Source organism: Scleropages formosus, chromosome 2 (assembly GCF_900964775.1).
Source record: "Scleropages formosus chromosome 2, fSclFor1.1, whole genome shotgun sequence".
Classification (NCBI taxonomy): Eukaryota; Metazoa; Chordata; class Actinopteri; order Osteoglossiformes; family Osteoglossidae; genus Scleropages; species Scleropages formosus.
The window spans coordinates 32,313,306-32,335,578 of NC_041807.1; the positions used below are offsets into that span (position 1 = coordinate 32,313,306).

The following is a 22,273-nucleotide window of genomic DNA, read 5'->3' on the forward strand; positions in this document are numbered from 1 at the left end:
ATATTGACTGGTCCATTGCAGACTGACCTAAACTGATGTCCGAACACACAGCGCAGGAACTGAGAGTCATAGGGGCTACGGGCTGTGCCAACATGCAGCCAATTTTGGCTATCTAATTAATAAATGAATGAGAACTATACTGATCCTAAAGGAAATTTTCATGATGCTACTGCAGCAGACATTCAGCAACATGCTGGAAGAAGAAAACAAAGACTGGAATCGCAGCTAGGAATGGGTAAATAGATATATAAGCACATTTAGACAGAAGATGGAAAAAAAGCCAGTTCATCAGAAGTTCGGTAGCACCTTCACGGCATGAGGAGTCATAACAGAACGTCATGACTACAGAGGTCAGGAGGAATGACCACAGGTGGTACTCCTGATTAATAAAGAGTAATGGATATAGAAGTAGAGACTGCCATTGACATGACTCACATAGATAAATAAAAATAGTACTGACAGCTCAGTACCGCTTGGGCAGTAAGACGACAGTACACTGACATTGTTAGGACTCACAGCATTTAATGGGCAGCGGGTAGTGTAGTGGTTAGAGTTACTGCCTTTGGGCCTGCAGATCAAAGGTTTGATTCCCAGCTGTGGTAAACTTTGGGTAAGGTACTTATGTTGGATTGCTCCAGTAAAATTACCCCACTCTATAAAGAGGTAAGCAATTGTGGGTGGCTCAACATGATAAGTTGCTTTGAAGAAAAGTTCTAGCTAAATTAATACATTTTAATGGCTTTTGGCAGGAATGACCTCAGGTGGAACTCAATGGGACAGCACGACTGGACTTGTCTGTTGACGAAGGTGCCACTTTCTAGATGGAGTGATGAAGGCCGACGTGCTGAGGGAGAGAGCCGCGGTCCGTGATGACGGACAGGAGTTCGTCCAGAGTCCTGCCCTGCGGTAGCTCCTCCGGGGAGTGCAGCCACTCTCCCGGGACTGAGCCAGCCCGCTCGATTTGCATAATATTGTGAAAATTAACCGTTAAGCGATCACTGAACAGACGGATCCAGGGGATGAGGACAGTTGGAAAAGCGGCGGGTCCCACCGCCTGAAACGAAGGAACCTGATGGACAGCTTTTGCTTTGCCGTGTATTTAAATTCATCTGCAGCAGGTGGCAGTAGTTGGACCTTGGGCAAGACTTTGGTTTGTCATTCGTGCAAAGCGCTGAATGTGCTTCTGGGCCATCGGCCTTAATTCTGACTGTGATTCACATCAAGTGTTGAAGTGCAAAACATTCATTGTTGTAGCTCTGATGCGGCCCTTTCTACGTGCAACCAAGCCAGTAACCTTATAAACAGTTGATAACGTTGACAATATTTCTGAAGAGCAGTTACACGTTTTTTTTTTTATTATTAGTAGTAGTAGTAGTAGTAGTGTTGTAGGTACGTTTTCCATTTGTAGTGTCGGTTGCAACTTCCGGTGACGTCACCAGTGACACGTGTATTCAAGATGGCGGCGGCGATGGTAAGAACCGACCAGGAAAGGATTACAAATTATTCGGTTTTAATCATTTAACTGATCGCTGCGTGCGCGTGGTGTTACTTTGCGCTACTGTCGGTTCCCGTGTCTCCGTTTGGAGCGAGACGGCGCTCGAGTGCGCGTGTTGTCTTTGTTGTTTCTTGTCCTGTTTTTATCCGCGCGCTTCCTGTGTGAGTGTGTCCGTTCCGGGTGGTGGATGTTGTGGCGGTTGTGTGAGGAGTTCGCCTTAAAACGCGCCGTTCGGGCCTAAGGCGTACTTTCGCCGCTCGGTACCGCTGTTAGCGTGTCACGAGTGGAGGAGGACTTCTGACACACTCTGCCAGAGTCTCGTCACTCGTGTGTGTCGCTGCTGCATCGTAACGTTCGCTCGCTGGCGGTTGGTTGCTGGCGTCGCGGCTGGTAGCGCCCGTTAGCATGGTGGTCGTGGAGGCTCGAGCGGGACACGGAGGGGGGCGGTGCGGGTGGAAAGCGGGCGCCTCTTACACTGTGACTGCCAGCATCCGTCCGCTCCCGAGGGACTCGGTAAACGTGTAGACACGCACAGCTCGTGTACCGACGCCCAGTGTAATAAGTCCTGCGTGTCGTGGAGATCAATGCTGCTGCAGCCTGCTCAGCTGCTGTGTGTGTCGGGGGATCGTTGTGTAGTAGAGCCGCTCTTCTCACTCAGCTCAGACTTCGGAACAAACGGATAATAATAAACGCTCTGACAAAGACTTGTCTTGTCTCCGACAGCAACCTTTTTCCACATTTTCATTTCAAACAAGCGAGTCCTTAAGAAACTGGTTCGGTACAAAACATACCCCGCCGTGCGTTGTATCAATTTCATTCTTTTCTGTGTTGAAGCGCAAGTTTGTGCTCCACGATAGAGTCCAGTCAGTGGTCCTCACTGTCTCCTCCTGTTCTCCTCCACCGCTTATTATACATCATCTCCCTGGTGCTTTTTCTCACTCTCATTTCTAATAAGTTATGTATACTGTACAATGATTTATGAGACAGCAGGTTAACTGATCATCCCGATCATCCCCCAAGTGCTACGTTTATTCACCTTTCACAAGGGTGCTAGTAGTAGTCGTGTGATTGAAACCAACAACCTTCAGGTCATAAGTCCAGTGATCCCTTACCCTCCTTAGGCGGCAGGCCTGTCCCTTTCTCGATAATTATCATCTGACATTAGCAACAAGTTCATTGCTGATGTTATTAGTCGTATAAATGGTCTTTGGAAAAAATGATTAAGGGAAAATCAAAATAAGTTAAAGTGGTTAAAGTTACTGCCAGTTTGGATTTAAAGGTACCAGGTTCGATACCCCCTTCCAACTGTAGTGCCCTTGAGCACCTTACCCTAAAATTGCTACAGTGATGAAAAATGACCCAGATGTATAAATGGGGTAAATAATTGTAAATACCTTAACATTCTAAATCACATTCTAAAAAGCATAAGCTAAATGAATAAATGTAATGTGAATTTATACCACTAGGTAGTGGCTACTGTATTAGTTCATGGAAAAAACACCTTGCTTAAGGGTACTACAGCAGTGTTGGGGATTTGAACTCAGATCCGTTGATTTCAAGGCAGAGGCTGTAATCGCTGTGCCACTTGCTGCCTTGCATACTCCCTACAAATTAAGCTTTTCAGCTGTTGTTTTAAATTGGCAGAGATCAGTAATTTGACCAGCATACTTGGAATGTGTCTTTAATGTGTCGTTAGATAAGAAATGAAGGAATGTGAAAGAACCTGAACATGTGGGACGCATTTGCCCTCTGTCATCCTAGAAAGTTGGTGATCTGAATGCAATAGCATACATCACATTAACACTGAATTAATTGTTCAGAATATATTAGGAACCCCATTGAAAATATATTTCGAAACCACAGTTGTTGTGTCAGATATGAATTTGGAACCGGTCTTCATTTTTTTAATTACATTTACATTTATTAATTTCTCCTGCAACGTACAACGTGTTTGAAGCACAGTTCTCACACTACCACCATTTTTGCCAGCACACATTTCACAAGTAGCTGCTTATAGGTTTTAGTCTGACAGTTAGTGTTGTGCTGCAAGGCTATAAACAGGTAGAAAAGAATTATTTTGATATTTAGCTCACATGATCATCTCAGAAGTGCTGCATTTATTCACCATTCACCAAGGGTGCTAAAGTGTTGGTGGGTGTGTGTTTGAAACCAACAACCTTCAGGTCATGAGTTCGCAGCCTTGCTCGCTAAATGTGTCAGTATTTATAAAAGAATTAAGTAAAGAAAAGGGAATATATGGAGCTAGTAGAGTATAGAGTTACCGCTCCTTTATTTTATGATTAAGATGTTCATCATGGTTGTGTTGTGTAGATTATTTATAGGATATTCTGTGCTGTTTTAGCTGAGTTCAGATTAATATGCACTATGGTGGTGTTTCATACTTATCCCTTTCTCACAGTTGAATGGTCCCTGTTTGTGTGTCTGTTCCAGGAGACATGGGCCCTGGTGTTGCTGTCCATGCTACAGGTGGTCAGGAGTTTTTATGTGCCTGGTGTGGCCCCTATAAACTTCCACCAGAATGACCCAGTGGAGATAAAGGTAATGTTTTGAGCTCACTGGGTTCTAACTCTTGGTATGGAGAGAGTTTTTTTTTTTTTTTTTTTTTTTAAATAAAATTCCTCTGTGCTCTTTACTGGATTAATCACCTTACAAACATAAGTACTAAAGGTAGCTGATCAGATTAGTTAGTTAATGCATGAAGGCTTGCAGTATGTTCATGGCTTCTGGTGAACAGTTTCTGCTCACTTCTATACTGCATTGATTGATCTCATTCCCAAGCTGCTGGCAACTTGCCTGTGTTTCTTTCTGAAGAATGATACTCCATGCTTTCCTAAAATCTTGAAATTTGTAACCTTGATTTTGATGAGATTATGTCACTGTAGTTGTATGTTATTTGTGTTTCATGTCTGGGTATAAGGGCTACATGTGAGTCTGATCTATCCATTTGTCCGTGCTGTGTACAGGCAGTGAAGCTCACCAGCTCGCGGACCCAGCTGCCCTATGAGTACTACTCCTTGCCCTTCTGCCAGCCTGAAAAAGTGGTCTACAAGGCAGAAAACTTGGGTGAGTGACTCCCACCTCAGTCACAAAGACATTTATGTGCCAGAACTGCCACAATGGAATCTATATTGATAAGTAAACACGCAGTACTCCTTGTCTCTAACTCAGACTCGTGTGTGTGCGCGCGCGCGCGTGCGTCTGTGTGTGTCGTCACTCTTTACGCCTTGTGGTATAAACAAAGCTGAATGGCAGGAATTTCATGTTGGCAACAATGCAAATCTGTTTACGTTTCAGGAAATGCGTTGATTTGTATTCAATTGCACTTGCAGGGGAGGTCCTGCGAGGTGACCGCATCGTGAACACTCCCTACACAGTGCTGATGAACCAGGAGCTTAAGTGCAAGGTGGTGTGCAGTGAAATGAAGAAGTCGCTCAAGCTGAGCGTGGAGGAGAGCAAGCTGGTGGCTGAGCGCATCCAGGAAGAGTACTACGTCCATCTGTGAGCCCTTCGCCCTCCCTCACTCTCCTTAGTCGATATGCCTGTCACTTTGTCAATAATTATCATCTGACATTAGCAACAAGTATTCATTGTTGTTGTTATTAGTCATATATGTACGTATAATCTTTGGGAAAGATAATTAACAGAAAATCAAAATGTTAAATTATTGTTATTGCGATAGCTATATAATGTAAATATTTGTTACAAATATATGTCAGTTTAAAAGTGGTCTTAAAATGAGAACTTCTGGAGTACATTGAGTGGAACAGTTGATTAGTCATTGCCTTGTAATATGAAAGTTCTTAGTTTGAATCCATGCTCACACTGCTGTTACCTTGATTAAGGTAGTTACCCTGAATTGATAAATTAAGAATACCCATACTTGATATTCATGTATTATTATGTACTGAAAAACCAAATATGTGTGCTGAAGAAGGCCTTTAACCAAAAGGCATTTTACTACAAAAATAATTTATAAATCACTAGTAAATAAATTTAAAGTGTAGGTGGTGGACAAAGAAACTGTCCAATTCAAAACTCATTTGACGGCTACCGTTTACTGCAACATATATGTAATATCAATTATGTTTTGTACGTTTGTTTTTTTTTTTTTTTTTTTTAAACAGGAATCATAAAGGAGAGAGGTGATGAGTAAGTGAAGTAAATGTGAAAAAACCTCTGGGGGGGGTGAGGATGTTGAAATGGCTTTTGCAAAGCAGTTTTTAGGTGCCATCGAGTCGATGTCGACTCATGGTGACTCTGGGTAGTTGTCCTGAGAAGCGTCTGCTCTTCCATCAACCGGCTAAGACTTGAAAGTGGGGCATCCGTGACTGGTGACTGTCGATTCACCGCATAGCAGGCTTTCCTCTTCAACGTTGACCTTCCATTTTGCCTAACGTGATGTCCTTTTCCATTGACTGTTCTCTCCGCATGATGTGTCCGAAGTAAGAGATTTGAAGCTGTGTCATCTGAGCTGCCAATGACATCTTTGGCTTGATCTGCTGCAGTACCCATGCATTTGTTTTCCGGGCAGTCCAGGGTAAATGCAGGATTCTTTGCTAGCACCATAGTTGAAAGGCGTCAGTTTTCTTCCTGTCCATCTTCTTCACTGTTCAACTCTCGCATCCATATGACGTGACTGAGAAAGACCATGGCTTGAACTAGTCAGACTTTTGTCTACAGAGTCACATCCCTGCACTTCAGAATTTTGTCCAAGCTCTTCATGGCGGTTTTGCCCAGAGCAATTAGTTGTCGGATTTCTTAGCTTCTTGTCACTTCTTTATTGATTATTGATCCGAGTAGACTGAAGTAATCTGCTATCTCTGTTTCTTCTCCATCAAGTGTCAGGTTTTCCAGTTTGCTAGTTGTGAACAGCTTTGTCTTCACATTGAGATGCAAGCCCATTTTCAGGCTATATTCTTTGATCTTGGTGAGCAGATGTCTCAAATCGTCTTCGCTTTCAACTAGTATGGTCATATCATAACGGAGATTGTTGATGAGTCTTCCAATTTTCACGCCCCGTTTCTCTTCATATAGCCCTGCTCCCTGATGATCTTTTTCGCATATAACTTGAACAGATACGGAGAGAGTATGCAGCGTTGTCTTTCCTCTTGTCCCCTTCTAGCAGTTGCTTCTTGGTCATTGTAAAGCTTGTGCATGAGAACTATCAGGTGTTCTGGTATACCCATGTTTCGTAGCACAGTCCAGAGTTCCTGATGATTCACACAATCAAATGCCTTGCTGTAGTCAATGAAGAACATCTACATATTCTTTTAATATTCTTTGGCCTTTTCAAGAATCCATCTCATATTTGTGATAATGTTGTTTTTGTTCCCAGGATTGCAGACAACCTTCCTGTAGCCACAAGACTCGAGTTCTACCCAAACCGTGAGGGGGGAACGGAGGATGAGCAAAAGAAGGACACTATTAAGGATGTGCAGTTTGAGCACGGCTATAGGCTGGGCTTCACTGACAGCAACAAGGTATCTGTTCTGCACTGGCTGATGGGAATTGTGATGTAGCCAAAAAAAGTGAATTTCTCTCAAAATATTTATTTTGATCCATAATATTACATTAATACAACCTTACTAGCCTCAATGTTCCAGCTGACATGCATTTAATGTCTTTTTATAAATCCCTTAATCTCCTAAATAAATCTTTTTTTCTGGGTGGCTAAAGGTGCGCAAAAACATAAATAAATGAAAAAATTGGTTGGCAGCTCTCATTTTGTGGAACACTTATAATGGCATTGACCCTCTTAACCTTGTATAAGAAATTAATTTATGTAAATCTCACTGGGTTTTGGATAGTTGGATGGTGGTGGTAATGCTCAGACTTTTTTTCCCCCTTCTTAAGAAACTCTGATGTACTCTAGGAACATGCTGCAAACCGCTGTGTCTGGTGCTATCCTCTCATTCCTCAGGTATACCTGCACAACCACCTGTCTTTCATACTCTACTACCACAAGGAGAAGGTGGAGCAGGAGGAGGAACACAACTTCAGGGTGGTGCGCTTCGAAGTCATACCCCAGAGCGTCAAGCTGGAAGGTTCGTTGCCGTGAAAGAGATGAGTGAGGGAAGGGGACAGGTTTTATGCCTAAAATTCACATACGCACAAAGTTGAAAACATGCAACAGGAAGAACTGGTGTCCCAGAGCTCCTGGCCTGTGAGGTTGGATGTGGGTTTGAGTCCAGCTTAGTCTATAGAGTTTGTGTGTTCCTCCTGGGTTCTCGTGGGTGTCCTCCGTATACTCCGGTTTCTTCCCACAGTCAGAAGGCTAATGCACCAGAAATATGCTTCTGTAAATGCAGTCTAGAGTGTATTGATGTGTATTTGTCTATATGTTTTCACACAGCTCTTATCATAATTGTCATTGAAAATTTGTATGTAATACTTCAAGACTTTTCGCTGCTTGGTGCGAAAGCAGTATTTTCATTTCCTAAACATGTACACAGGTGTACTAAGTTTAGCATATCAGAAACACACACACACACCTTGCTCTGGTCATTTAACATAGCATACTCGTTGACAGCATTCTAGTCACTGGTCCCTCTCTGAAGCATATCTACTTCTGCCCAAGTAGCTAAAGATGTCTCTACATTTAAGACCTGGCATCTGCAGCTGGTTACAGTTTAGGATTCCTTGATTTTGTTTATCTAGTAGAAAGGAACAGAAAGACCTTTTCTGTTACATGAGCTTTTTTCATGACCTATTCAAGAACTCTTCAGCATTATTTATATTTTCATTATTTACATATTTCTGTACAATACAGCATGGTAATACTAGATGAATAGATAATTGTAAATAATAATATATTAAACAATACTAAGTATATTTATTAGAACTTCCCCTTATGTGTGACGTGGTTTAATCTAAGGAATGTTTTCATTTGGTTTATGAGGGAATGGTGTAATATTTCATTTTTCAGTCTTTGCTGAAGGATGAGTGATTGGATGGAAAAACTTTCTCATGTGACCAGTGTTAGTGATTATGGCACCAAAACTACTAGGTACAAATCACAAAAATGGCATAATGTCGTGTTAATTTATATTTTTTCTGTTCTTTCACACACAGAACTGAAGCCAGACAATAAGGGCTCATGTATTCTGCCGGATGCCAGTGGTTCTGCACCACTGGAGATTGACCCCACCAAGGAGAATGAAGTGCTCTTCACCTACTCAGTTCACTGGGAGGTAAGCAGGAGTGTGGTTCTGGTCCTGGGACTTCTGATACACAGTGGCTCATTCAAACCAGGAAATGACTTCACCTCCCTCCCTCTTCCTCATCTACCTTGCAGGAAAGCTCGGTGAAATGGGCCTCGCGCTGGGACACATACCTCACCATGAGTGATGTGCAGATCCACTGGTTCTCCATCGTCAACTCTGTCGTGGTTGTTTTCTTCCTGTCTGGTAAGGCTAACAGGAGCTCCTGCTCTTATCCACAGTTCCCACATCTGGACGCTGACAAATGTGACTTTGGTTAATACCTCACGCTGATTTTCTAGACATAAATTACACATACAGATACAGTATACTCACACACATTGTCTGAACCGCTTGTCCCAGACGGGGTCGCGGGGAGCCAGAGCCTAACCCGGTAACAAAGGAGCCAGAGCCTAACCGGGTAACAAAGGGCGTAAGGCTGGAGGGGGAGGGGACGCACCCAAGATGGGACACCAGTCCGTCGCGAGGCACCCCAAGCGGGACTCGAACCCCAGACCTACCGGAGAGCAGGACCCAGTCCAACCCACTCCGCCACCGCGCCCCCCACACATACAGTAGTTCTACAATAAAATGGATTCGAACGAAAATAATCTTACATTTGTAAATAGTCTGTTTTGTATTACATAATTAGTATAGCTCTTTGCCTGTGCATATGTACATGACAGAAGTATATGTTGTTAATGAATTCTACTCACTGCTCTTGTTAAATAGCATGCTACACATCCTTGCAACGTTTCCAGAATTATAAAAATTTTTACATTTATTTTGATCTCAGCTTCAAACTTTGCATGTTGATCTAAGACTAATTAACATAAAACCTAATTAGCACAGTGAAAGGTTGTATTTAATTTGATCACGGTGTGTTACGAAGATGTTGGAGAGGAGATGTCTTGTTGCTCAACAGGTGTAATTCCTGCTTGCAGGTATCCTGAGTATGATCATCATCAGGACCCTGAGGAAGGACATTGCCAACTACAACCGAGAGGATGACATTGTAGGAGACTTGCAACTTATCTACTCATTATGACATTAATTTTGCAATATGCTTCTCACCGTTTTTTTCAGTCTGTCTCAGGCTCATTTTATTGTCCGCTTTCACACTAGACATTTGGAATTGGCCATATAGCTACAGGGATGCTATAATGGAGCATTCAGATTAAATATATCAGATATAAGGGGAAATACTGGCTTTCCCCTAAGGGTACACTGTGCTGTGTGCCACTGTGCTCACTGGGTTTGCTTCCACTGAGCTTTTAATTACGTGTGAATAAGATGTTGATTGAAGTAAAGACACAGTGTGATTCATCCAAGATAGAACTTTATTGATTTATTTTTCTGTTTTTTGAACTTTTTTAAAATACTTGAATTCGTATATTTTCAAGTTGACCTTGTAAGATATACATTAGCCAATGATATTTAAGCAGTCATTGTTTAATCATCCCTAGCTGAACGGTTTCCTAACTAAATTGATTTATCCAAATGGAGTTAAATTATGCAGGATTGATTTTAATTTGAAATTCACAGGAAAGTTTTTATATTATTCATATGCGTAATAGTGTCTTCTCTAAAACATTTGGTTTAATGTGATCTAAACTGTCAGTTCAGTCAAACCATTTACTTGGTGCTGATTAAATTTTAGCTAGAGCAAAAAACAATATAAACAGTAGCTTGTCAACAACAAAGAGCAGAACATGAGAATTAGATATTGATCTGCAATGTTGTAAATGTTGCAGTGCTATGGCGACATTGATGCAACCAGGTGGATTAGTGATTTTTTTTTTTAAATTTTTCTTTGAAAAGAATCTGTTCTTTATTTTCCACTGCTCATTTTGTCCCTCTGAATGCATACGTTGATGTATAAAGGTATACTGATATGTCTGTGTCCTCCAGGAAGACACCATGGAGGAATCTGGGTGGAAGAACGTACATGGCGACGTGTTCCGCCCACCCCAATATCCCATGATTCTCAGCTCACTGCTGGGCTCGGGCATTCAGCTCTTCTGCATGATCCTCATAGTCATCTGTGAGTGACTCTTAGAACTTAAATTCTAAGTCCTTTAGTGCAGGAGAAAAGCTGCTATCATTTGTTCAATAAATGTAGCCAATGTTTGTCTTGTGTTATCAGAAGGTTTCGCTTTACTTGATGCTTTCAGTCAGGCTGATTTATCCTCACTGTATGTGTTGTATGTTTGGTCCAGGTTAGTGTCTTCTTCCCCAGACCAGTGAGTCCTTCTACCTCTTTTTTCCCCCCAGTCGTAGCTATGCTGGGAATGCTTTCTCCCTCTAGCCGGGGTGCTCTGATGACCACGGCCTGCTTCCTCTTCATGTTCATGGGGTGAGTCACACTGACTACATCACTAGGTCAAAGTTGTTTTTTTAATGCACTTCCTGAAATGTTTGTACGTACAGTTTGCTGATACAAACTTTTTTGAGAAGTATTTAGTTTTTTCCTCAGAAAAAGATAGCTGGCATACTAATTTATGTAATTTATGATGTTTATAAAGCATCACCCAGCACTTTCCATTGAGGTTTCTTAACACACAAGGCTGGTCCTCCATACATTTACATTTATTGATATAGCTGATGCTTTTCTCCAAAGTGACTGACTATTAATCTACTTACAACTATTTACCCATTTATGCAAGTAAGTAATTTTGCTGTAGCAACTTAGAATAAGTAGCTTGCTCACGGGTACTGCAGCTCGAGGTGAAATTCGAACCTGCAGCCTTTGGGTCCAAAGGTGGCAGCTCTAACTACTTTTCTATCAGCGGGCCGTACATGATGGAGAGTGTACTTGTATGCCGTGTGTGTGACTGGTTCCTTCCTTTTTATTTAGGGTGTTTGGTGGCTACTTTGCAGGCCGGTTGTATCGCACTCTGAAGGGACACCGTTGGAAAAAGGGAGCCTTCTGTGTGAGTTCTCAGACTCAGGATAAAAAGGAGCTCACTCTCTAACTACTATGCACATTTACATATACATAAAATACTGATTTTACATAAATATAAAAATGTTTGCTATTTGTGTTTTAAATCCAAAAGAAAAAATTAATTTCTCAGACAAATTTTGCATCTAAGCTTCAATGTCCTTTTCTGCCCCTCATATGTTTTGCTTCTATACTTACAGGAGGGCTTGTTATTTTATTGGTACATTTCTCAGTTTTCCTTCAACTCTGCATCACATCCTCCCTCTGCCTGAGGTGAATCTGTGTGCTGTAGTTGCTGACGCTATATGTGTTGTCCATTGCAGACGGCAACCTTATATCCTGCTGTGGTCTTCGGGATTTGCTTTGTTCTCAATTGTTTCATCTGGGGAGAGCACTCGTCTGGTGCGGTAAGCTGCTTTGTGAAGTGACAATGTGAACAGCTGTCATCAGACACTGGCTGAAGTGCTTTACTCTCAGCCTGTGGTTGGGATGTCTGGATATCAGAGCAGAACCACCACTGAATCGCTGAAGAAAGCCACCTGAAATGTTTTATATAGCACATCTTGCAGGGTGTGAGAAGGATGTCATTCTCTGTTGGTTTAAAAAAACTCAAACATCACAGCTTCGCCTATTCATGCAGCCCTGTTTGTTACTGGTTTTGGCTTTTTACTGTGTCTTGCAGCTTTAAAATCACCCTCACTCAATATCATAGGGTTTACGTGGACTGTGATTACAAGTTTAGATGTGTACATGTCCATAAACTCTGGTGGCTATATGGGAAAACAGTAGTTAACATGGAAAAATATGCCACATCTTGTGGGGTTATAAATTATGAGTCATGCTTGGATGGAAATATTTGATAAGATTGATTACTTTCAGTGAAATGAAATGAGTGTCTAGAAGTGAAAATCACAGCTGCAAGGACAGGGTGCTCTGAGAGCGCAGAGGTGTGAGTGTGTGTCTCCTGCTCCAGGTGCCCTTTTCCACAATGGTGGCGCTCCTCTGCATGTGGTTTGGCATTTCCATGCCTCTCGTCTACCTGGGCTACTACTTTGGTTTCCGCAAGCAGCCGTACGACAACCCCGTGCGCACCAACCAGATCCCCCGGCAGGTCCCCGAGCAGCGCTGGTACATGAACAAGTTTGTGGGGTGAGTGCTCCTCACGGTAATAACATTGCCTGTGACCATTCCCTCCACACTGGCTCAATTCTCCCAGTACAGCCTCTCAGTTGTGTCTGGTTCCCTTTGTGTGACCCCATATACCCATGTATGCCACTGGATTCTTCTCCAGTGTGACCCCCAGGAAGGCCTCATGATTCTTTCTACCACAGGGTGACTCCAAGGATGCTTCTGAATGACCATGACAACTGTTGATTGTAAATCTTGCTATATCCAGATTTTGCAGCATTAACAGCACCATTATTTTTTAGGTGCTTTTTGTTTTTTTGTTTTTTTGTTTTTTTTTTTTTAACTGCTTTTTGGTTGGGCATGGCTTGGATTTCTTCTGTAGTTTGTGTACCTGGTGCAGCTGCCTTACCCCAAGGTCAGCTTGCCCAGGATTTAATCTGTGAACTGCAGTATCATCTTTACTTTGGGAATTCATTTTCCTCTATTTCTGATACAATGTTTGCATTGCTTGTTTTTGAGCAGAATTCTGATGGCTGGGATCCTGCCCTTTGGTGCCATGTTCATCGAGCTCTTCTTCATCTTCAGCGTGAGTGTCCAACTCGCCTCTCTAGACCTCTCACTGACTACGTAACAGATTGGTTCAGTACCTTGAGAAAGGCTGCTTCCCTCCTTTTTTATGTTTAAATTGTATGTAGTTTCTCTTTCGAGGAGGTCCTTTACTTAAATCTTACTTTTTGTGCACAGCAGGAAGAAATGAATTTGTATTAAAAATCCATTGTGTGTACTTGACATTTTTCATAGAGTGCAATGAATTGACAGCTTTGCTGCTCTCCTACCAGGCCATTTGGGAGAACCAGTTCTACTATCTGTTTGGGTTCCTCTTCCTGGTCTTCATCATCCTGGTGGTGTCCTGTTCCCAGATCAGCATTGTCATGGTCTACTTCCAGCTGTGTGCTGAGGTCAGTGCTAATGGGGGAGGTCTTTCTAGCTGGGACTGCAGCTGTCTTAGTGCTGTGGTCAGGATCCCATGTATCTAAATTCTTCAGTCAACAGCACTTTGACAGCCACTTCTGTGTGTCATGGAAAGTGATGTGGGTTAGTCTGCTTGTGCATGGAAGAAACTGTCACACACAATTTTGCAAATGAAAACATTTAAAGATCTCTTGGGTTTTTAATTGAGGTGTTTCCTGAATCAATTGGAGGTTCAGACATAAAGAAAATGTTTGAGGCTTTTTAACTCTGGAAGTCCATTGCATTATGTGCTTTTGTGTGTGTGTGTGTGTGTGTGTGTGTGTGTGTGTGTGTGTGTGTGTGTGTGTGTGCGCGTGTGCGTGTGCTGATTTTTGAGTTGGAAGGTAACGGCTGTATTTTTGTACACTTATATAAATGGAAGGCCATGGCTCTGTGTGTGTACTAATGAACAGCACTGTGGCTGAGTGTGTACAGGTTATTGTCTGAAATGGACATGGATTGTTTCTCTGCAGGACTACCGCTGGTGGTGGAGGACCTTCTTGGTCTCCGGTGGCTCTGCGTTCTATGTGCTCATCTATGCCGTTTTCTACTTTGTCAATAAGGTAATGTTTCCAGGGGTAAATTGGCATTTGTACATGGAACAGCTGGTAGCATTTGTCAGTTGGCATTTGTCTGGGCAGCTGATAGCATAGTGGTTAGAGCTGCTGCTTTTGGACCCAACGGTTGCAGGTTGGAATCCTTCCTCCAGCTGTGGTACCCTTGGACCAAGGTATTTATCCTAAAATTGCTCCAGTAAATAAATGGATAAATAATTGTTGGTAGCTGAACATTGTAAGTCGCTTTGGAGAAGGGCATCAGCTAAACAAAAAATGTAAATGGAACATAGTCATATCAGTAGTATTCTTTCATGTGTATTTTTTCAGTTCTGCTTTGCGTACATATGTGTATATATGTATACAGGTGGTCCCCGATTTACAATGGGGTTATGAAAGTGAAAGTTGAAAATATCATTTTATATTCAGTAGTATAATCATAGCGTCAAAAATGCATTTAATACACCTAATACACACCTCTGCGTGACAGACTGGGAGATGCAGGCTGCTGCCCAGCATCGCGAGAGAGTATCACTCTGCATATTACTTGCCCTGGGAAAAAATCTAAATTCGAAGTACGATTTCTACCGAATGTCTATCGCCGGCTCACCATTGTGAAATAGAAAAAATTATAAGTCCAACCTTTGTAAATCGGGGACCACTTCTGTATATCACACATGCATATATGCACACACACACGTATAAATATCGTTCTGTTGATATAATTTGGAAGACCAGAGTAAGAACTGTTGTAGTTTGTTGTTCATGCAGTCGTGATCTTTCTTTTGCCCTTATTGGTTTGATGGTAAACAGGACAAACCTTTATTCGTGGGGGTGGGCAAAAAAGTCACTTTGTTGTCTTAAACACACAGACATTGAATGTGAGAAACTCAAAACAGTAGTGCCAATATCCAGAATGCAGTGTGTGTTCATTCTTTTTAGTGTGTCTTCTATTCAGAGCACTTTTAATTGCGTGAGCAAAATCATATGTTTGGAGCTGGAGGCCCATTAGACTTAGTTTGCCCAATAAGCGAAGACGACTGGAGGGGGCCATAGAGGTGGGTCTTGAGAGCCTTTTCCCTCCTAATGATGGCTGTTTAGTACTGGAAAGAGCTGGGCTGTTGGTCGTCGTGTCTTGGCCAAGTGGCACTCATCCCCTGCTGGTGGCTACAAGTGTGAGCTCATGGCTCCTGCCACAATTGGTTGCCTTGTTACCAGCGCTCACATTGACTACCTCCCATGATGCGTTTGCTGCTAGATGTAAAGTCCACAGTTCACCTTAGAAGAGGGACTATATACTCTCGTCCGTGCATTAAATCTGTTTATCCAGTGCTTAAGTAGAACCTTCAGTCACTTTGGACAAAACCCATGACAACATTTTTATTGTTTGTTCATTTAGCTGATGCTTTTCTCCAAGGTGACATACAATGTTAGGATTGTATTCTGAGCTACTTATAGTGATTTACCCATTTTTACCATTTCAGTTTGTGGGTAAATACCTCAATCAAGGTAACTACAGTATTTGAATCTGGCTCTTTTGATTACAAGGTGACAGCTCTAACCACTGAAAACAGCATGATGTAACATGTGGGTAAAATAAAGGGCCAAACAGGTGGGAGGAGCATGTGAGGAATGTGGGCAGGCCTAAGAGTGTTAATTTTTTTTTGTCTTTTCTGCTGGTTTTACAGCTGGACATCGTGGAGTTTATCCCCTCGTTGCTGTACTTTGGCTACACTACTCTCATGGTGTTGTCCTTCTGGCTCCTGACGGGGACGATTGGCTTTTACGCCGCTTACATGTTCATACGGAAGATCTACGCTGCTGTCAAGATCGACTGAGCTGTCGAGCGCTCATAGGTGGCAGGGGAGGACGGTGTTTAGGGTTTTCATTGTTCCTCTTTGACTTATTTTCTTTTTCCCATTGCTTTTTTTTTTTTGTTTTTTTTTCTTTTTTTTTGCACAAATGACACAGACTAAAGTGTTTTGTCTGTAAAGTGAGGATGGGTCTGGCGGAAGAGCGCCCCCCGCAGAATGAGAATAGAAAAGTATCGGGGACGCAGTTGACCCGTCTCCTCAACTCCAGAAACACAGAGAAATCTTTTGGACTAGAGACTGTCCTGTGTTTCAAGTGAGTTCGCAAATCCGGGGCCAAATTGTGTCATTTTATTGTTTATGCTGGACATTTCTTTAAAAATACACAGATATAAAACTGTTCAGTTTGTAATCTTTGTCACCCAGTTCAAAACCCTTTTTTATCAGGAATTTATTTTGTAGTCCAGAAACTGGGAGCTGACTGAGTGCACTTTATGGTCATGATTTGGATGGTAATTTTGGGTAATGATGTGCATAGAATGATGTCATTAGTGAGTGGTTAATATTTTAATTACTTTTTAAGTCCCTGTCTTCTAGTCTGTTCATCAGTATCGCTGGTATCCTTTGACCTGTAAGGAGGCTCAGTTCAGTTCTTAGTTTCTCACTACAGTGGACATGTGTTTTTGAAAACAATAATTTTTTGTTTTAATTTATTTTTTTTTTTTGTCTAACTGAAAAGGTTTGTAACCCGATTCTCAGCCCATGGAGGACATTGTACAGGTACAGGGTCCCTGTGGGACCCACACAGTGTTGCTAAAAGGAATCCAAATACAGCTGACACTATGACATCATGGAATGTGATTGATTAATTGTATCTAAAGGAGGAGTCAATTCTAGATTTTATAATGGATTACCAATCCTTTAAAGTAGAAAAAGCTAATACTGTAAGACTTTTATATTCAGCTTCTCTGTTTGAAAAAGACTTATTGATGTTGTGTGTTGTAAGCACTGATATGGAGTTACTAATGATAATGGGAGAGGAACTTTTTAAACTGGCTCAAGGACTGGTCAGCCAGCAGAGTAAAGTACCGTTCCTAAGTGGATTCACTCACTTTCCACCCAAGGAGATGCTCACCATGGTTACTTTGTCATGTTACCCCAGGAAGTGTACTGCTCTCAATCAGCATGAGTCTTTGCATTATTAAAGATGCACAACCATTTTTTTTTGGTAAAGGTGTGAACTAATGCCAGAAATGTCACGTACACGCAGTATTCATTCTCCACTAGACTCACGTGCTCTTCAGCCTGCTAGATTCGGAGCTTCTCTAGCTGTTGCCATAGCATCATGACGAGACACCATGGTAAAATTACCATCTACTAATGCAATGCATTCTTTATTTGGTTGCTCTTGTAAGGACAGCATTGTGTGTTTCTGGAGGACCACAGAGGGGTTCTTGTTGGTAAAGGTCTTCTGGAGCTGTTAATGTTTAGTGTATTTCAGTTGAGTCCTTTTGCACCGTGGCTTGTTTCAGGTTCGTTGGTAGAACACGTGTGTCCGTCACGTGTGCACTGACCACTTCTGTTCATCACACCGTCACACTTTGATGAATAGCATCATTTCCTGTGTGTTAAACGATTTGTTTACTTGGCTGGTTTTTTGTAAGGGGAACTTTGTAACATATTTCAGTATATATAGATTTTTTTTTCTTAATGTAAATGGGACTGTTATCATAATAAGGACTCTTCCCACAAAATTCAATTCTCTTTTCAACTGACTTTCTGGTCATTTCAAATTGCCGCGGTTATGTGTTCTTTATACACTTAGTTCTTGCAGTTACATTTTGAGCTTTTTACCCCCCCCTTGCTGCATTTCAAAGCAGTGTCAGGTATATTTTCAGCCAACTGTTTACTGCCTGTTATGAAACAGCAGTGAAACACACTTTAATTTGCCACACACCGAAATTCAAACTTGCAAGACCCCACCTGCCTTAGAGATGAATGGATGGTTTTATACACAAACTTCCTGTCTCATATGTTGTTTTTAAATAAGTTTGTGTCTGTCTGTTTTTTTCCCCCAATACAGATGGGTGAAAGCAGGTGGTCAGGAAGAGAAGCTGTACATTTTGCGCTCACCCCCCCCCCCCCCCCCCATAATTCTGAACTGCTGCCTCCGCAGGGTGTCAATGCTGAGGGTGTACAAGTCCACCAGGCCACCGCGTTAGATTGAGGTGGGGCGGGGAAATGCTTTATTACAGATTCTGACATTTCCATAGCATCCCTATTTCTGTAAATGAGCACACAGGAACAGTGAGGCCTGTTGCCACCTGCTTAGAGCACTGAATCTGCCATTTGCTGTAAGACTTTTCTCCATGACCTCACTAATTTCCTTTATTTTTGAACAAGAATAGAAAATCCTAAGTCCAGCTTGACTTGTACAGTGAACTGCTTCCTGTGGCACGGGGCAGTGGTTCAACCGCAATTAGCGCTGCGCACATTCAGTGCCTGCATCCAGAGGGAAAAGCACAGAACACCTCTCAGCCTTTGGGAATGTGTGTGTGTGTGGGCTGTTCCTCCACCGCTCAGCACACATGGTCTTCCTCTGCTTCCTGTCTTGACTGAACTCGCTTGACTCCCTTGGAGAGATCTTAGTCTTGCAAGAAGAGCTGTACTTGGCCCACAAGGCCTTGGCGTGATGGTGCCTTGACCTTTTGGCACCGCTTTCAGGTCACGTTCCAAAGGACCAGTTCTAACATGAGCCCGATACTTGAACGTTTGGCATCAACGTGCATCTCATAAACGTCTGGGCAGCATTGCTGTTGAGCGGCTGAAGGAGGTAAGGAAGGAAGAAAGGAGTGTTACAGGGGCGCAGTAACCGATGTGGTATGACTCTGGGGTTTGTTAGGAAAATGAAGGAGCTGCGGGGAGCCAATGGTGCCCAGCTATAGAAATCCAGACATCTGCACCCAGATACATAGATTTTTTTGAAAAAAAAATATTTTCACAGATGTACTTCTGCAGCCGGGCATGCATTTATGTGAACGCGAGTGTATTAGACGTGTGCAGTGATGTAAATACCACTTTGTGTTTTCGCATTTAGTTGTTCTTAGCTGCTCTCTGTACCCAACATCCCTGTTTACATAAGGCATGGTTTTTTTTTTTTTTTTTTTTAGAAATCTTCCCCGTTTTAGTAATGTCCAGTTGTATCATCATGTATAAATCAATAAAGTGCCGATAAACCACAGCTGAGTTGCAGCAGACCTGTGTGTCCTCTGTACAGAACAGCTCATCTACATGTATTTACAGTATTCCACGGCGGAGCATTATTTTTAAGCAGGTGAACGATGCTGACACTTGTGGTACGAGCGGAACGAAGGCGGGGCACAAGTTCAGAATACAAATCGCCTTTTTGAATTCCGGCAGAAACGCTAAAAAGCCAGTAATGAGTCAAGTATGAGTTAAAATGAAACCGTAGGGTTGTCCTTTAATCATTAACAACATATTACAAGTCAAAAGTACAATGCACTGTACAATAAGTAAATAGGTTTGTTGTAATGTATTTTCTTTGGATCAACCAATATACAAATCTGTCATTTTACATTGCAGCAATTGATTGCATGTGAAATGTGTAACAAAAAGCAGACATTTTGTCACCAAAGCATTTTTGTACAATTCTCCCTGTAGTCAAACTCCTTGCCATATAAAATAGTGTAGGATGAATGTAAATATTCCATTTGTTTCACCTTTTAGAGGTGGCAGTAAGAAGAACGCTAAAAATAAAACACTATATTACTAAAGATACATATAAAGCTTGGAATGCAAGACTTACATTAAGCTAAAAAATATATAAAACTACAGGTGGATTTCCTCTCAGCTAGACAGTACCCAGTTTCTCAATAAAGCAACGAAAAAATGTATTTTCTTCCTTGTTCGTTAGAGATATATATATATATATATATATATATTTTTTTTTTTCCCTTAAGTTTGTGTCCTGCGCCTACGAGTACATATTAACGTGGGAGGATAAGTGCAGCCTGCTCGAGTTACAACAGGATGTGGAAGCGGAGCGGAGCGGGGCGAGGAGCCCGCTGGCACAACGTTTCGCCCGACGAACTGCCGGAACTCGACGACTCGAACGAACGGCTCCGCTCGGCGAACTCGGTCCCGGGTTTACGCTGCCTGAGGAGTACCGGGACGAGGAGCGCGGGGGCCCGAGCGCACCGAAACACCAAGTACGTACGTACCACCCGTCAGTGTGAGGGGCAGGGCGGGGTAGGGTGGGGCAGGGCGGGGTGGGGTAACCTGACCCAACCCTTACGTGTGCAGTTTCCCCTGCTGTCTGACGCTTCCACCAAAGTCGTTCCCGCGTCTCTCCACGTCCGAGCGAGAGCGCGTTCCTCCTGCACGGAGGCCGCAGGACACTTCAGGTAGTCGTTTCGTCACGGTTACGGTTTGCTTTTTTCCCCTGGCAGCTTCAGCATTTCCTCCTCGGTGACCGCAGATGTACGCGGACCGCTCTCGCCGCGAAGGACATTTTACCCAGGAGTCTCAGCTCGACGAGAACCTCCTCCGAATCTACAGCAAACGTCGAGGCCGAACGAAAGTGCTTCCGACGAGACTAAATGTTTCCAGTACATTTGCGTTCGACTCACCCTGTGAGCAGCCGAGCTGATTTTTGCAACACGTTTCTGGGATTTTTGTCGCCACTTTTGGAGCAATGGCTTGTGGGAGCTGCCGTGGACACACGCGCACACACGCGCACACACACACACACACACACACACACACACACACACCCTTTTCAAACAAGTGTTTCTGGGAAGAAGAAGCTGGAGTGGAAACAGCAGGTGTTTCGGGGCAGAAACATACCATACAAGAGCTGTGATTTCATTTCATTTCTTTTTGCCTTTCCCCGCTTCCCAGAAAGGTTTGCTCGGAGAAAAGCCGCGCGGTTTTCCAGGAAAGGGCCGTGAAAAAAGATTAGTGAAAGTCTATCAAAATACTGTTACTCTCAACAATAAACAAAGATTAATAAAATCTACACATTAAACTAATGGCAATTACATGAACAAAATCAAGTACACAATTCAGAACACAAAGAAAGCTTAATAAGAAAAAACAAATACTCTTTTTTAAAGGTTTGAAAGTGCTAAGATTGAGGAAAATAATAATAATAAAAAAAAAAAAAAACACTCACAAAAACCCAGGGAGTAGAAACTGTAAAAATGACAAAAGCCCTTAAGTATAAATATTTTTTTAAATACAAATGGTGTCTAAGTTCAAAGTATGTTTGACGTATATCTCTCTAAAAAAATTTCTCAGTTGAGATTTGAGCTCAAATTACATGTCATGTCATAATCCATTATCTCGTCAACATGGGGACCCGTTCACTGGACATATTAGTGCTTCCCATTAAACAAATCAATATTTGTGTTCACATAATATTCTCATGCAGGATATATATATCCAACTGCAACATACCATCCATCATTTTATTTTTTTTAAATTTAAATTCTGCCCAGGGAATAAAGGGAGGTGACCAGATCCCTCCTTCAAACTGCTTAAATGCCAGAGTTGGTAAGTGTAAAAACTACAGATGCACACAAAGGAAAATGGCACTTGCGATATTTCAAAGAGCAAAATAGCAATGACATTGCCAAGGTTTATTTTCTACGACAAAACAAAAAAACAAAAAAAAAAAAAAAAAAAAAACTCCCAGCTCCTGATTCCAGAAGCAACGATAATGTTTAAGACCAAGTATTGATGTGTTTAAGGAAAGCCGCTCTAATGCCCTTCAGTCAAACACTTGAGCACTGTTTTACAGTATTCAAAAATCAATCATTTGTCAAACAATTTTAATAAGCAATCGTGCAAATTCTAGTTTCTTCTCCCCAAGTTTTTGGCAAGGAAAAAAAAAAAAAAAATAATGCATGAGGTGATGTGTTGTGTTGTTATGAGGTCCTGTTTCAAAAAGAAAAAAATATATAATACAACAAAAATAATCATCAATATTCCTATGCAATATCTGCTTTGAATGTCAAAGACCAGGTTTGTGTCTTCATTGTGGATACTGTAAGAACACACTACATCTAGACTCTTCCTCTTCTGAATGT

General features: G+C 42.1%; 1 protein-coding gene across 1 annotated transcript; it reads left to right on the plus strand.

Moving 5' to 3' along the window:
- The first annotated feature begins 1,436 nt into the window (after positions 1–1,436).
- On the plus strand, positions 1,437–17,381 carry tm9sf4 (transmembrane 9 superfamily protein member 4). The gene is made up of 18 exons (XM_018737807.2): positions 1,437–1,471; positions 3,947–4,054; positions 4,480–4,579; positions 4,846–5,014; positions 6,852–6,996; positions 7,437–7,560; positions 8,588–8,706; positions 8,811–8,922; positions 9,660–9,730; positions 10,627–10,759; positions 10,990–11,071; positions 11,573–11,648; positions 11,983–12,066; positions 12,633–12,808; positions 13,310–13,373; positions 13,627–13,746; positions 14,272–14,361; positions 16,041–17,381. The coding sequence occupies exons 1-18, from the start codon at positions 1,457–1,459 to the stop codon at positions 16,188–16,190; spliced, it is 1,938 nt and encodes a 645-aa protein (XP_018593323.1). The 5' UTR covers positions 1,437–1,456; the 3' UTR covers positions 16,191–17,381.
- The last annotated feature ends 4,892 nt before the right edge of the window (positions 17,382–22,273 follow it).